The 13,112-nt window shown below is 38.1% G+C and overlaps 1 protein-coding gene across 2 annotated transcripts in view; it reads right to left on the bottom strand.

Annotated features, from left to right (window-relative positions):
* LOC148369555 (plexin-A1-like) overlaps nt 1–13,112 on the bottom strand; it is a 319,574-nt gene that overhangs the window by 102,780 nt on the left and 203,682 nt on the right. For both annotated transcript variants that reach the window (XM_088331618.1, XM_088331619.1), the window contains exon 10: nt 4,147–4,347. In XM_088331618.1, the coding sequence (XP_088187744.1) occupies nt 4,147–4,347 (201 nt within the window). The remainder of the gene's footprint in view (nt 1–4,146; nt 4,348–13,112) is intronic.

Below are 13,112 nucleotides of genomic sequence, written 5' to 3'. Positions count from 1 at the left end.
GATCCTCACTGAACTTCTGGACAGAGTTTGCTGCACTGAAAGTACAGGGGCTGAATAATTTTGCACACCCACTTTTTTGTTTTTAGTTGTTAAAAAAAATCTAAAATATCCAATAAGTGTTTCCCACTTCGTGATTGTGTCCCACTTATTGTTGATGCTTCACAAGAAATAACAGTTTTATATCTTTATGTTTGAAGTCTGAAATGTGGCAAAAAGTTAAAAAGTTCAAGGGAGGCAAATTGTTTCACAAGCCACTGTAAATGTCCGAGGTTAAAAAAGCATATCCACCCTACAAAGTGTGGAAATCAAAGAACAGCAACATGATTGGCTGATAGTGACTATGATGTAAACGGTGCGTAGTAGTCAAAACAACGAACAATCTCCTTTCGCAGGTGTCCAATATTAAAAACAGAAATAACTTATCCACTACATTTGCCACAATGCCTGACTACTTTAACACTCACAAGGTAATGGACATTATATCTGTAAAGCAACATTTTTTCTTTGCCAATGTAAATGTGTGTAATGAATTATTTTACATTAAATAGTATTTATATTTATTTTACGTATCATTTGATTATATTTAGTTACATTTATAAGTTACATAAGGCCCTTTGGGGACTGGCATAACACTGATGTGGCCCTCCGTGAAAATTAGGTTGACAAGTCAAGTCAAGCCACATTTGTATAGCCCTTAATCACAAAATGTCTCAAAGGACTGCACAGGTTACAATGAAACCATCCCCTGATCTTAAACCAACATGCTGGCAAGGAAACTCAAAACCTCAGCACGGGGAAAATAAAAACCTAATCCCCCTTCCAGGATGACCAGGGCGCATAAGATTTAGCTGCTCTACATGTACGTATATTACATACAAGCAGTATTTCTAATATAGTAGTTTGTTGTCTTAATGACTTTATATGAGTATCGGGGGTTCAGAACACATTACACTAGGTTTGTGAACAAAAGCAATACAGTATAAAAGGGGCATACTTGTCTAATAATAACAAACAGTAGCATTACTTTTACGAAATCAAATCCATTAGAAAAGCCATGATAAATGCACTCACTATAATGTAAGCTTGAAAGAGATGAATAGGAAAAAGGAAAAAGAAATCGAAAAGTGCAAGTGCTGTAAATGAGACACACGCTCCAGATCTTAGCAGGAGTTCATTTAGCTGGCAAAAAAAATTGACAAGCGTAAGAAAAGACAGCTGCCACACTCCAAGCTTAATGCAAGGATTGGCTCTCCACTACCCAAACATGGCATTAATATCTCCTAATTGGGGTTGTGTATGCTTCACACCCCAATCAGAGCGCAGGAAATCAACTTGAAGCGTATTTCTCGTTGAGCATGACAGTTTGACTAAAAGCCTTGATGGAGAAGTGGAAATGCACAGAAAGAGGGAGGTTGGCATTTAAACGTCAAAGCTATTAGCCATACTCGCAAACGCACACACGCATCTTGCAGCTGCAACACAGCATTTCTTTGAAATGTGTCAATGGAACAGCAAGTGATCTCAATCTTTTATTAGCCAGGGAAGACTGTTTTGATCATGAAAAAAAAGTTGAAGCACACAACTGGAAAATGAGTAAATGTGAAAAACAAAGTTTGGGGTCGTTTGGGTAATTTAATTCTTTGACAAAAGTGAAGTTTTAAGGATATAATTATTATTATTTTTCAAACAAAAATCAGTATTTCTAACCTTCTTAATGTCTCGACTATACCTTTTTATTAATTTTGCAACTCATTTGAATAATAAACAAATGTGACTTTTCATGGAAAACACAAAATTCTCTGTGTGACCCCAAACTTTGAAACAATAGTGTATACAGTATGATATAATATATACTAATATGAATAATGATAATAATAATAATACAACATATGACATTTTGCTATGAAACTGAAACATGTTTTGTACTGGAAAGTGTGACTCTGGAGGTGGTATTAGCAAATAATTGAAGATAATGTTAAAGAAGACCTTTGCAAATAATAATAATTGAATAACTAAAGCAAACATTTAAAATATCCCATCGGTACATTATTTTGCTAATGTTAAGTATTATTATTCTCATCTTACTAATCATAAAAAATTATATTGAACATTTACAAATAATATGTGACAAAACAGATGGCAGACATTTCTACTTTTAACTTTACTATACAATATAGAAATATATAGAATAGAAATACATTCTACTAAATTACCCGATTCATTGTTAATAAAAACTATACAAAAATAGAATGACTAAAACTGCCCTTACTTTGAGGTATGGCAATATAGATAGATGGATAGATAGATAGATAGATAGATAGATAGATAGATAGATAGATAGATAGATAGATAGATAGATAGATAGATAGATTTCTGTTATCATTATTATTATTGTTATTATTATTATTTTTGTTATTATTATTATCTTATAGTGGACTGTTTGCGACCACATCAGTAAAAAAGCAATTCGGCACAAAATAAACACAGGGGAAATGGGACCATGTTACCGCCCTCTGTTACAAACAAAAATATATCACACTTACTCTGCAAATCACTTGAACAGATACTCAATAGTAGTCAACGTTATACGAATTGAAAGTGTGTTATCATTATATTAGACGAGATCGGACAATTTTTTTTGTCATTCTAGACAAAGAGAAACGCTGATCCACTCAATCAATGACAACTACTTAAGTGTTTTAGTAACTTTGTCAAGGACTCTTAAAAAAGGGGAAACCAACTATAAAATGCATGACCTTGATTTGTATAATCTGTGACTCTTACAGAAGAAAACGGTCCCTAAATTCCACAGCAATACGGAATCTAACATTAATTATCAGTGTTATTATACAAAGGAACGCATAACACACTAACTTTACTCTTCTTACTGTCTTAACTGTCACTCCTTCGTACACGATCATAACACACCATTCGTTACCAGCAGGTTTGTATACACCTACAAAGTACAACTGAATACAGTTATGGTAGAGCTGTATCGAGCACAGAATTTGAGGGCACTGAAATTTCATAATGGAGATGTTCTCCTAAAGTTATGTACTTGCATTTAGCATCCAAGCTGTATTTACATCTGTGAAACAGAATACTGAAATCGGGAGTTTATTTGTATGAGCATATTTGGTTGTGTGTTTTCAGTAGGGAAAGGTAGGCAACACATCATTAACACGCTACTTTCGGGGGTCAGCAATCTGAGGCGTAATGTAATTAAGTTTTAAATGTATTAACTATTAATTAGGGCGGCACAGAAGCTGAGTGGTTAGCGCGTCTGCGGCACAGTTGTGAAGTCATGGGTTCAAATCCAGCTTTTATCTTTCACACATGGAGTTTGCATGTTCTCCCAGTGCTTGCGTGGGTTTCCTCTAAGCAATCCTGTTTCCTCCCGCATTCCAAAAACATGCATGTCAGGTAATTTTAGCCAGTTCAAACTGTCCCTAGGTGTGAATGAGTGAGTGAGTTGTCGGTTTCTGTCTGGAGTTGTTTGTTTCTGTGTGCCCTGCGACTGTCTGGCAACCAGTTCAGGGTGTCCCCTGCCCACAGCCCGAAGTGTCGTGTGTAGCATGGTCGCCGTGGCGAACGGCTGGCCCCGCCCCCTGGGCACCGACTGTAGTAGATCAGCTAATTTGCGTGTGTGCTACTTAAGGGTGGGTTGTGGGTATTGCGGGGCTGGTTCATTTGCATTTTCTGTTCTGTTTTGCTCTGTCCTGTTTTGTTTGATTCAGAGGAATCCTGTGTTTGCCCGTTCTGAGTTAAAGCCTGTTTTGTTGGTATCCCTAGTCTTAGTTCCTGTTTGCCTGTAAGCCTGTTTTTGTTTGTTTTGTCCCTGAGTGTTGGACGACTTTTATTTTGCTAAATAAAAGTAAGGATCGTTAACGCGAATGAGTTCATCCTTCCTGCCTCCTGCCTCCGTTCTGGTCCGCCCTCGTGACACGAAGATAGCTGGGAGGGGCTCCTGCAACCCCGTGACCCTACTGAAGATAAGCGGTGCAGATGATAGATATATGGATGGAACTAGTAACTATACCTAATTCCATTTTTTCAGTAATGTGCCCAACACTGTCTATCAGGATGGAATACTTTGTGGATCATGGCCTGGTTCACATGACGACTGCATGTGCTCCTGTGGCTTACCGTGCTTTTCTGACACTGGATGCTGGTGCTGTTGAACCTCAGTGCTGGGATGCTGAGCATGTTCCCTTGGATGTGAAAAATACACTCGTAGTTCCTCTGGCCAGATTGCGGCTGGGGAAGGTTCTGTGCCAGGAGCGTGATTGGCCTCGTCACTCCCGCGGGGATATAGATCTGAGTGGAGGGTAGGATTTGGGGACACTCCTGGACATATGAAAATAAAGAAAAAAGAAGATGAGATGTGACTGAAAAATAGGTCGAGCCCCTCAGTGGCAATGCAGATCGGGATTTCTAAACTGTTTTAAGTGCAGTTCTTCAGTAATGTAGCTATATTCATAATTGATGAAATACACAAACACATCAGTTGAAAACAATACTGGTGACGTGCAGTCAGGGAGGGCAGTGCCTCAACTGTAATCATGAAAGTATAAAATGAAAAATGTTTTAAATGGTTACATTTATTTAGTGTTAAATCATTTTCTAGGTTATTTTTTTTAATCGCGGTTAACACATTGTTTTATGAATGTTAATACAATTGGTAAGTCACAAAATGTCTCAAAGCTTTGCACAGGCCTCAATTACACCCTCCACTGATCTGAAATCAGCATGCAATGTATTGCAGATGCAGAGTGAGGCACATAAATCATTTGCCTCGTGGCAGAGGGTGATAGTGAGACCAAGGGATCTGATTTAGCGCTCACCTCAGCCCCCAACAATAGAATTAGTGATTGGCATGCTAAAAGCAATTGAAGACCTCAGTATTTTTGTCCATGGAAATGTTTCCACAATGGAGAATTACCTCTTGCCTATATTTATTCAGTACATATACTTAATTTATATGTCAAGATAAGACTTTAAAACTCGTTTCTTACACTACAGTCTATGCATTGCTTTCTTGCTCTGCCAACCAAATGATGTATATAAAACAAGTTCATATATGTGTAAATCTGATTGGACCTCACCAGACACAGACTTCACTGCATGTCACTGATAAATACAGATTCACATTTGATAGGAAACACAGAACTTTGTTTCTCACACACATAAAAAAAAATATTCTTGTGATTTGTGAGCAGCTCGGCGGCGCAATGGTTAGCGCGTGTGCAGCACAGTTCTTAGGTCACGAGATCGAACCTTCCTGTGTGGAGTTTGCATGTTCTCCTCGTGTTTGTGTGGGTTTCCTCCGAGCACTCCGGTTTCCTCCCACATTCCAAAAACATGCATGTCAGGTTTATTGGCCGCTCCAAATTGTCCCTGGGTCTGAATGAGCGAGAGAGTTGCCTATCCCTGTGTTCCCTGCGTTTGGCTGGCAACCAGTTTAGGGCGTCACCTGCCCACTGCCCGAAGATAGCTGGGATGGGCTCCAGCGCCCCCGCAACCCTACTGAGGATACGCAGTGCAGATAATGGATGTTTGCAGGCACCAGGTTCGCAAGGAGGATACATGATTTCACACGAACTCTAAGCTCCACCACTGTATCAGTTAAGTTAAAGCCTGATGTGAAATGCAAAAAAAAAAGGACTCTGATAAAAATTAAGATTGTCGGTCTTGGTAGAGGATTTTATCTTTTTCACAGAGATAGCTAGGTGTGAATGAGCGAGTGAGTTGCCTGTCCCTGTGTGCCCTGCAACTGGCTGGCAACCAGTTTAGCACGTCCCCTGCCCACTGCCCGAAGATGGCTGGGATGGGCTCCAGCACCCCCGCAACCCTACGGAGGATAAGCGGTGCAGGTAATGGATGGATGGATGGATGGATATGTAATAAAGGATTTTATTGACATCTAAAACACAATAATCTCATCTAAAATGTGTGCATTAAAAACGGAGTCAACTGATTGATCTTAAGCCCAGTGTAGAGTCTATGATTCAAAATATTGAAGATAAACAAAGAAAAATGTGTATTGGACAACAAACAATGGCTGTCATTAATATTTTTATGTAAACTATTCCATTGAATGATCAAATGTAAACATGCAATATTGAATGCATCTTGATCACTTTACCAGTTACTGTTTATTCACGAAAATAAAATGTATTGCATGTGTATTTGTCAATCTTATTGCAAAACCTCCTTTTAATTTAGATGCACATGATAATCACATGACTGTTAATGCAAAGCAAGAAACCTGTCTTTCTTGAACTGAATATTATATTTCTTAATGAGCCCATTATGATTCAGTTCCTGGTTTGGTTTGTAACATTCTCACAACATTTATAAAACATGTCTCATTTGGATTTAACAACTATTTAGCCAAAATCTCTATATTAAAAACATGATTATAAACATAGTTCTCAACAGTGTGCCAAATGCATGTAGATAATCGATTTACTATTGAAGGAATAATTTACATGTATATACAAAGTATGTAAGTGTAGTATTTTTTTAATCTATAGTGACAAAGTTAGCAATTTGTCTTGACTGTTATTCAATAGTTTCCTTTGCGGAATGCCCACAAAAGTCAATGAATAATGGATTGTTCTCTTTCACTCTGCAAAATAACTGTCCTCAGAATAAATAGACAGGCATTGTAATGGCCAACTTTTGTAAGAGGTTTATCCTGGCTGATAGCTGGTATTTTGATGGAGAGTAGAGGAAGACAAGAAAAAAAAGGAATAAGAAGAAATCGATGTGGTAGCTGGAGTGAAGCAGATTGTCAAAAAGGACGGCTGGCTGTTCAAGTCAGAAGTATTCACAGGTGGGGATGGAACAGGGATGCATTGCCACAATGCCTTGCAGCGCTAATAAAAACAAGAAAAAAAGGGGCCCTGTGCGGGTGTGTATGGGCCCGAATAGTGTGCTCGACGGTAAAGTACGGAGTCTGAAGTAGCAGCAATTGTTAACGTTAAAGGAGCATGTTCAAGCATCTGTTCCAATTAAGGAACCAAATTCCCGCGAGCTAGATGCAAACACACTTATAAACAAACTGATATGTCCTGACAATATAAGACTGGTGATTGCCTGAGGGACTTTTAGGGGCTAATCTCCAACTTCCAAGTGGTCAAAACATTTATTAAAAATTTTATACAGAGTGAAAAAATAGCATGAACTACGATATACAAATATTACATGAACTATGATGTAAACGTGTACTTTTTGAAATACTTATAGGTGAAGGAATTTGTATTTATTTTACATATTGTGGGGCTCATCTAAAGGGAGCTAAGATGATTGGCGGGCATTATTTTTCTTTTCTTTTTTATCATGTTTTCTTTTTACAATTTTTCATCTTTCCTTATTTTTTATTGCTTTTTGTTTTTCATTTCTTCTTTGCTATTTAATCATGTTCATTTTTTCTTTGTTCTTCTCTTCATCCAGTTTTTACCATTTTTTCCTTTCCTTCTTTTTCTCCTTTTTTCTTCTTTTAATTGTTCTTTTTCTATTTTTCCACTTTTCTTTCCTTTTTTCTAGATGTTTTCTTTTTTTTCTCCTTTTCCCCGACTTTCCTTTTTGTTCTTTACTCTATTTTTTCTATGTTTTTCTTTTATCTTCTTCCTCTTGTCCTTACTTTCATCTTTTTTTTCATTCTCATCTCCCTTTCCTTTTTCTTTTTCTTTACAAAAGGCTGGACAAATATGAGGAGAAAAATGGTCCAGTTTGGTCACTTTGAATCTCTAAAGTTTGTATTCTTCTTTGTACTTTTTGGCAGTTGTTTCCAGTTACACTAAACAACACAACGGCATCTAGAGGTCAAATAAAACACGCTGTCCCTTTAATGTATGCAGCCCACGCAAATTTTGGATTCATGTATCACTGATTGATTGGTTTGGTTTCAAATGAGTTTTTCATGTTTCTTTATTTTTATTTGTGTAAAAAAATGTTCTAACATACGTTTGTGGATAACTTGATTTGGCTCACCCTTACTGAGACCCTAGCCTTGGTGGCCCCCATGAAAATGGAGTTTGAGACCCCTGGTTATTTTGATTGCCATCAAAACGGCATTGTTCCCCGACCACACATTGATAAAACAGTGAACAAAATAGTTCGTAGCACTTCAAAGTGATACAAAACGTCTTGGAGGAAACATCACAGATTTAAAAGGAGGGTGCAGGTAAACCAGTGGGAGAGCAGAATATGAAAAGAGGTGAAGTGAGGGGGAAGAAGAAGAAAAGAAGCAAGGTGGTCTTCATGGGAGCAATTGACTCATATATTAAAGTGGGAGATAAGACCCGACCTGAAGAGGCAGTCGGAGCGCTGCTACAAGGGAGTCGTCATTCAGCTCGACTCTTTTCCGCATGGTCAACGTATATGCGCCAATACACATTCAGCTCAGGACACCCAGTTCAACTACACAGCAAAGTTAATCTTACCCTCTGGCGTGGTGAAGTCAGTATGCACACTCTTAGTTGCGGAGGATGTTTTACATTAGCCACAGGGCAAAAACATTGACACTCTGATCAAAAGTTTTGAAGGTAAGCCACCAACAGAGTTGAGTTCGGTTCACGTTCCAAATTCAAAACCACGCTCACGTTTGTTACAATATTGAAATTTGTCATTGCCTATTTATCCTCATTGATGTGTGATGTCTTGTTTCATAACGATCTTTTTTATTGTAGTATTTTTCAACATATTCATTAGTTTAGTCGTGAGAAGTTAAATCGCATATGTATTCATTTATTTGGTTACATTCACTTGACTTCTTGATGTATTAAACAAGTTGATAGTTATTGTTTAGCTTTATTTTGTAGGTAGGGAATAAGCTTGGACGATAAACGTTCCTGTTAGAAACAGTTTGGACAAAAGCGTCTTGTCACAGAATTTTCCACTTGAGCTTAGTGTTTGAGTTTTGTTTTGAAACAACCACTCTATCGCCCTACCAGCATAAGAGTCATCGTCCGCCATTTTTCTGTTTACGTCTTGGTCTTCGAAGACCTCACTTTTTGCGTGAAAGTATATATGGTTTACATTTACACTTTAGAGACAGGTCCTTTCTTTGATTCTTATTAATGGAAAACATATTTTGATGAGAACCTAATTTTTTTTCTTTCAATTCTTAAAAATCTCGTCTCTCCTTGGTCTTGTGACGCCTCACATTCGTTAGATAATTTGTGTCATAGAATTTCATCATGTCTATTAAAGTATAGGTATTGAAAATTTAAACTAGAGACAGGGACTCCACTTTTCAAACTATGACCACGTAATTTGTGATTGAATATGACTTATAGGCTCCGAAACGGTTGAAGCAATTTTTATTGAAATTTACATGCTTGTACTTTAGGCCTCAGTTAGTGTCTTTAGCTGTGCCAAGGTACCCCCAACAGTTCTAACAGAAATATTGAAACAAATGCTATCACATACAGAGCCCCCTAACTACTTTGTGCTGCAATTATCACTAGTTCACTGCTTTGCAGTAAAAATCTATATTTAAAAAAGTTTGAATAAAAAAAAAACAACAGATGCTTCCCGCACCATTGAGGAAAAGCTAAGATTCAGGCCGATTGGCAGGCACCCTTTGAATTGAAATTTCTAAAGCTGATTGGCCAAGTCATATCATAGTGTCTTTCATATTATATTGTGACCGGGCACCTGCTCTGTGTTCCCCTGCATCTCGCTGAAGAAGTTTGAGTCCTTCGCCTTCGTCATGCAGCCTGCATCTGCCGAACATCGACTCATTTAAAATTTGTTCCGGTTTTAATTTACTGCGAAAACTGTGGGATCTCTGTATAGTTGGCTTTGGAGCTGCATGCGGCTGTTTGGGGCTCCCCAGTGGCTCCCTGGCACTCTTTCATCAAACGATGGCACCACTTCACCCAAGTGGAATGCCCAGCAACGCCATGCCCAGCAACGCCAAGCCCAGCAACGCCAAGCCCAGCAATGCAGGCGTACAATGTTTTGAATATTTTATATTTCAATATTTTATCCCTAAATCATACTTAATTTGTGAGTAACTGAAAAGACCCTTTACACTCCAGCTGAGGACAATATTTTTGCCATTTTCACTTGGTTCACCCCCGGGAGAAAGTTTTTTCTACATTTGTGGCACCCGAGATAAAATGAGTTTAAGACCCTCGTTTTATGTGCAAGCACGGCAAAGCCATCGGATCATCTGTTTGATGTCGGCCCAATTTAAAATTACTTCCTATCAGCAAGGAGATGTCCTGACCACAATGATGTCAGAGATGAGGCAAGTCCCCTGATTGGCTATCAGGCGTCACCCAGGAGGCCACCTTCCTGCAGCATTGACACTGTGTGAGTATGATGGATGAGGATGTTTCCCTGCGCTTGTGTGCACGTGTTTGTGTGTGTGTGTGTGAGTGTGTGTCAAGGGGTCACCACAGTGAAGAGGGTCCCCAGGGATTAGCGTCACAGTCCAATGAACCGTTTCAGAAAGGAGGGGACAAGACCCCATCGACCTGTTCTTTTCTTTAACACACATGCGGCAAGAAAAAGGTAGCAATATGATGACCGCATCTCCCAAGAGAGAGAAAACGAGACATCTGTTGAGCAATGTCTCAGTTGCACACATTAATATGGCCGCTCTATTAGAGACTAGGAGCGACAGAAAGTAACTGATTGGCTCAACACACAATATCTCAAGAAAGTTCTACCGTGCCTTCTCAATTGATTTATCCATTTCATCAACAGGGAAGTCGTTTGTATTTGCTCTCAAGCTTTGTGCTGCTTCTGAGCTTTGGTGTGTACCACCTAACAAGCTAGTGCACATTGTATGACATGTTCCTGAAACAATTATTCATGATTTCAGGATTGAAAATGTTTGGAATACTTTAATTCATTTTAATATTTAATCTTTCTAAAGGGACAAAGAGTGATATTTGACCTCAATATGTCGTTGTCTTGAGGAATGCAACTATATTCATTTAATTCATGATCAAAGCCACCTTGCAGAATCAAAATGTTGGTAATTATGTTACATAAAAACCTGAAATAAATGAAATCATAACTAAAGTTTTCTTTGTACCCGGCTAAACTTCTGAGAAATACTATAAATATTAGTCAGATTTTTCTGTTGTTCTTTTAGTGCTCGAAATGTAGAATATTCTTTTTTTTTTAAATCGAGAAGAGAGGAAAAACAAGGGCCAGCATCAGTAAAACACTGCAACAGCACTGCAAGGAACGCATGGGCAAATTCAAAGTTATAAATACAGACTTCCTCCTATTGAATATGACAATAGTCTACATTGATATTTTTGGAATTTTTAAAAAATGAGTTCATTGAGTGCAATATAAATACCTTAATTATTGTTTTGCTTGGAGACAGACTTTAGTAACTTATGAAAGAGTACTGTGAAATGATTAACATAAGGTAAAAAATAAAAACAATAGAAAATGCCATTTCATTATTTATTATTGATGTTATTGAACATGTGCTATCAAGATATTTCACGGACCCAAATGCATTTTATCCTGCATTACAGTAACACAATCAAAAGTATCACTCTTCTTTATTGTTTTTTTGAAATGGCTTTACTTTGTGCGCCCAACAAAATGCACCCTTTTAAAATGTCCCTAGATTTTTTTACTATATAGTACCAACAATGTAAACTTTAACGTTCATTTCATTCCATCCATAATTCATAATGCCAATTGGGACAGTACAGAGCACATGCAAGGGAACCCCCTAGAATCAAATCAACATTATAAAGTATTGTTTCTTGGAAACTACCCTTGCTTTCCATTTGGCACTACAAGGCAGCTGAAACATTTAGACGCTTTCGGGTTCTGATACTGATCCAAGACCATTATCTCAAACATGACGGTGTCTGAACCGGATGGCTCCCAACAAGGATGGAGGAAAGATAATGCATCTGACCTCTAGTCCTCTGACTGGACAGACCTCTTGGCACACATATCTACTACAAATACAATAGTGTAGTTGTATGCGTTATCTGATGGCCATGCGTGATTGCAACACAATCTGGATGCTATCCAAATCTGAACAAGTCAAAGATGAAGATGCTGTTGATTGCCATCAGCTAGGAGATTGTTAAGAGACCAAAAATATGTAGTGGGTTTACAAGGGTGTGGAGAGGAAAAACAACCTTTCATTTAGTAGTGCGATTATCCGAGGTCATGCTGTTTAAGGTGATTATAAAAGGCATATGGAGTGCTGACAGAATATATACAGTAGGAAAATGAGTGTTTGTGAAATGTTATAAATGCCAACCCTCTATACGGTGAGAACATAACATTCTCAGACATTTGTGTAAAAAAGTCAAACGATGGTGAAATAAAGTAAATCAAAATATTTTATGCAAAGTAATATGACATGTAAAAAACAACTGAAAAAAAAATAAAGAACATTCTCTGAAAATATGAAGCGAAACTACACAGCAAGATTTTTTTCTGTTGCCCCATTTATCCAGTAAAATATAAATAGGAATCCTTAAAATTATCACTGATTTAGTGTGGCACACACACAAATAATCAATGTTTGACTTGTATTACTCTATTGTTAACACAAGAAATTGTCAGGGACTTTGAAAATCTAATGTCTGAAACCAGTATGGAAGGAAGGTAATCACAACTAAGGTGATTGTATTGTATGGTAGTGTATTGAATAATTTATAAGATGAAATGAAATGATCTGCATTTATATAGCGCTTTTCAAGTCAATGACCTCCCAAAGCGCTTTACATTGTGCTTCACATTTCCCAATAGCAGCCATGATCTGTGCAGCCATGTAAGGCTGCTAACCTGCTTATTGGGGGTATTGGGGGTTCAGTGTCTTAGCCAAGGACACTTCGGCATGTAACACGGACAAGCCGGGATTCGAACTGGGATCCCTTAATCCTAAAACGATCGCTCTACCTCCTGAGCTACTGCCGCCCCAAGAGACTTTCAACGAACTTATAGCCTCGGTTAGCTTTATGATTTGAGGTAAACATTCAGGGTGTTGGAACTGAGCCCAAAATTCAGGGTGTTGTAACGGAGCCCCCTTTCCAATGAACTGCTCACCACTTGTTGTGGAGACCCGGGTGCTAAATGACTTGTAAACGACCTGATTTTTCTAT

The sequence above is a fragment of the Urocampus carinirostris genome, chromosome 3 (assembly GCF_059441175.1).
Source record: "Urocampus carinirostris isolate Australia breed hairy pipefish chromosome 3, RoL_Ucar_1.0, whole genome shotgun sequence".
NCBI lineage: Eukaryota > Metazoa > Chordata > Actinopteri > Syngnathiformes > Syngnathidae > Urocampus > Urocampus carinirostris.
Note: the sequence above shows the minus strand (reverse complement) of the source record. Positions and strands in the feature narration are given on the sequence as shown.